This window comes from Salmo salar, chromosome 03, assembly GCF_965601325.2.
Source record: "Salmo salar chromosome 03, fSalSal1, whole genome shotgun sequence".
In the NCBI taxonomy this organism is placed as follows: domain Eukaryota; kingdom Metazoa; phylum Chordata; class Actinopteri; order Salmoniformes; family Salmonidae; genus Salmo; species Salmo salar.
Window position 1 is genome coordinate 54,862,661 of NC_138293.1, and position 2,675 is coordinate 54,865,335.

Below are 2,675 nucleotides of genomic sequence, written 5' to 3' on the forward strand. Positions count from 1 at the left end.
TAATAAACTTGTGATGCAGAGTCAAAGTCTACATCAACTGTAGTTACCCATTTTACTCCTATGGACCTAGAGTTGACAGTCGGGCCCTTAATTGACATGGCACTATTACAAGTTCTGGTAAAGGACAACCTCTGTGGAGGATGTAATGTCCTTCATAAACCTCATGTTAAACTTCTATTGTTATGACCCTCAGTAGATCCACAATTGTCAGTATTTATCACTAGGAAATTGAGATGCTCAGTAAGACAGAGCAAAGAACCTGAATAGACTGTTACAACATCCATTACTACAGGTCAACACTTAAAAAATAAACTTTAGTGATATTTTTAATTGTTTTACAAGACGCCTTGCCTCCAATACAATAGTGTTGTCAACAAAAACACCTCAATGTTACAGCTGTGTTGCACTGCACCAGTTCAACACTCTCCCCTCAACATAAATGCAAAGCCAGTAGGATCTATCAGAGAAGCCAGGAGTCCTGGTCTGAGGCTGGATGCTGTAGCCTGGGGATGAAGTGGTTTAGCTCTGGCCTCCCAGGGTGTGCTTGTCAAACAGGTACTCTGCCATCTTGTTTTTGACAGCATCCATCTTGGTGAGGTTGGTGATGTGGTCACCCAGCTTCTTAATGGCCTCCACCTGCTCATTCAGGTAATGGGTCTTCAGGAAGTGACACAGCTAAAGAGGGAAAACACAGGTCAGACAAGAGAATAACAGACTATTGTAGATACAGTAACAAGAGCCCGGTGGTAATGGCATAAGTGCAGATAATGTGTTTCCAGCTTTTTTTAACTAGGCAAGTCAGTTAAGAACAAGTTCTTATTTACAATGAGAATCTAACGTGGAACAGTGGGTTAACTGCCTTGTTCAGGGGCAGAACATTTTTACCTGGTCAGCTAGGGGATTCAATCCAGCAACCTTTATTACTGGCCCAACGCTCTAACCACTAGGCAACCTGCCACCCCTTATGCATTAGCTGCATTGTGTGTATAGTGTGCATCTGTGGACTATTGTGTGCATGTGAAGCAGGTCACAATCCTGTGTCATTAGTTATCAGAGCTACAACAACCTGATCATCTCCTGGGACAGTACCTGTATTCTATATGATATATACATGTGATGTGCAGATCCACCATAACTTACATGGGGGTCAACCTTGTCAGAGGCAATCTTGTGCAGGTCCAGCAGGGCCTGGTTCACATTCTTCTCCAGCTGCAGAGCACACTGCATGGCCTCCAGCCCATTGCCCCACTCATCACGTTCTGGCTTCTACAAAGGACAGAGTGAACACAGAAGTGTTAGGGACTACTAGCAGACATTAAGGTTAGGATAAAGTGAACAGAATTACACCCCTCACACTGTCAGTTCAGTGGTTAGAGACAGTATGTTCAGGACTACTCCAGGTTCTCTACATCAACTTAATGCTGTAGACACTCTCCTCCATGGAGTAAAGACATTATCTATCAGTCTACAATCTAACTGGGTTTTTAGATGCTCAGGGGCTCACCTTGATGTCCTGGAGTAAAATGCGTCCACCTCTCTTGTTCTGGAAGGAGAGTAGCTTGTCGGCGTGCTCCCGCTCCTCGTCGCTGTTCTCCTTGAAGAAATGCGCGAAGCCAGGCAGAGCCACATCGTCACGGGAGAAATAGAAAGCCTGGGTGGATAAACATAAAACAGTGTTTAGAAGAAAAAAAAAATATGACAGCATTCTGTTCTTGTTGTTGCAACTAAACTTGATGACCAAGGCATGAATCAGTCTAGTCTGTAGTCTACTTTGTAACCTGACAAGTAACCCCTCAAGGAGTTGTTACGTGCTCTGTCCAATGTAGGATAGATTCCCGGCTTCATTTGAATGCTGTATCTACCTGAAAGCTCTTAATAACAAAGTAAAAACTCAAATATGAACTTCAGGAAGCTAAATTTCTTCGCTCTTTAATTGTCTAGGCCAGTAGAAATGTCAGGTGAAAAATGGCATTTAGGCTCAGGAATAATAATACATAGGTAGATCAACAAAACGGTCAACTTGGTAGACTCCTTACCATTGAAGTGTAGGTGTAGGAGGCAAACATCTCCATGTTGATCATCCGGTTGATGGCAGCTTCGCAATCGTGGTGATAGTTCTGGCGGATCTGAGACTCCATCTTGGCAGATTTTCTTCTATATCTAAATGAAAGGTACAAAAATAGGGTTTCTCAGACTATTTTGCTATTGTAGTTCAAGTAAGTGTTATGTTATCAATCCGGAATGTTCTATAGTGCGGGACGAAGGCAGAGGAGTTCCGTTCAATCACTGTTGAAGCAAGAACTTCTTCATGCGTCTTCTCAGACTTTTGAAGTGGAAGGAGCCTTGTTCCCTCTATTTATTGTTCCGAACGCTCAACGATTGAAGACAGGCAAGATTCTAACCAATGAGAGGGCAGGTACGCGTGTAAACAACACGCACAACTCAAGGTCGTTTTTCTCAAAGTTGCCGGAATGCAACGTGCATCAACATATAATATACATGTCGGCGTTTGTAAAAGCTTTTGTAAAAGCTTAAACATTACGAAACTTCTATTCGATCAAAATCCTTAAGTAATTTGACATTCTGTTATATACCTCCACAAATAAATGGCCTTATCTCACGCGGACAGATTTTGGGCGGAGTAAATGCTCTCGCCTTGACCTCTTCATCTCGGT

At 42.8% G+C, this 2,675-nt stretch overlaps 1 protein-coding gene across 1 annotated transcript; it reads right to left on the reverse strand.

Moving 5' to 3' along the window:
* Positions 1–308: 308 nt before the first annotated feature.
* LOC106600954 (ferritin, middle subunit) lies at positions 309–2,361 on the reverse strand. Its single transcript, XM_014192762.3, has 4 exons — positions 2,037–2,361; positions 1,505–1,651; positions 1,141–1,266; positions 309–675 (listed from the first exon to the last, which is right to left on the reverse strand). The coding sequence occupies exons 1-4, from the start codon at positions 2,136–2,138 to the stop codon at positions 520–522; spliced, it is 531 nt and encodes a 176-aa protein (XP_014048237.3). The 5' UTR covers positions 2,139–2,361; the 3' UTR covers positions 309–519.
* Positions 2,362–2,675: the final 314 nt, after the last annotated feature.

What these genes read in the sequence shown, in the direction of transcription:
- LOC106600954 (XM_014192762.3), bottom strand. Translation starts at nt 2,138, where the DNA reads ATGGAGTCTCAGATCCGCCAGAACTATCACCACGATTGCGAAGCTGCC. An exon ending in TTTTACTCCAGGACATCAAG is followed by an intron (nt 1,267 to 1,504) that starts GTGAGCCCCTGA and finishes TGTCCTTTGTAG; the next exon opens with AAGCCAGAACGTGATGAGTG. An exon ending in CTGACAAGGTTGACCCCCAT is followed by an intron (nt 676 to 1,140) that starts GTAAGTTATGGT and finishes TTCCCTCTTTAG; the next exon opens with CTGTGTCACTTCCTGAAGAC.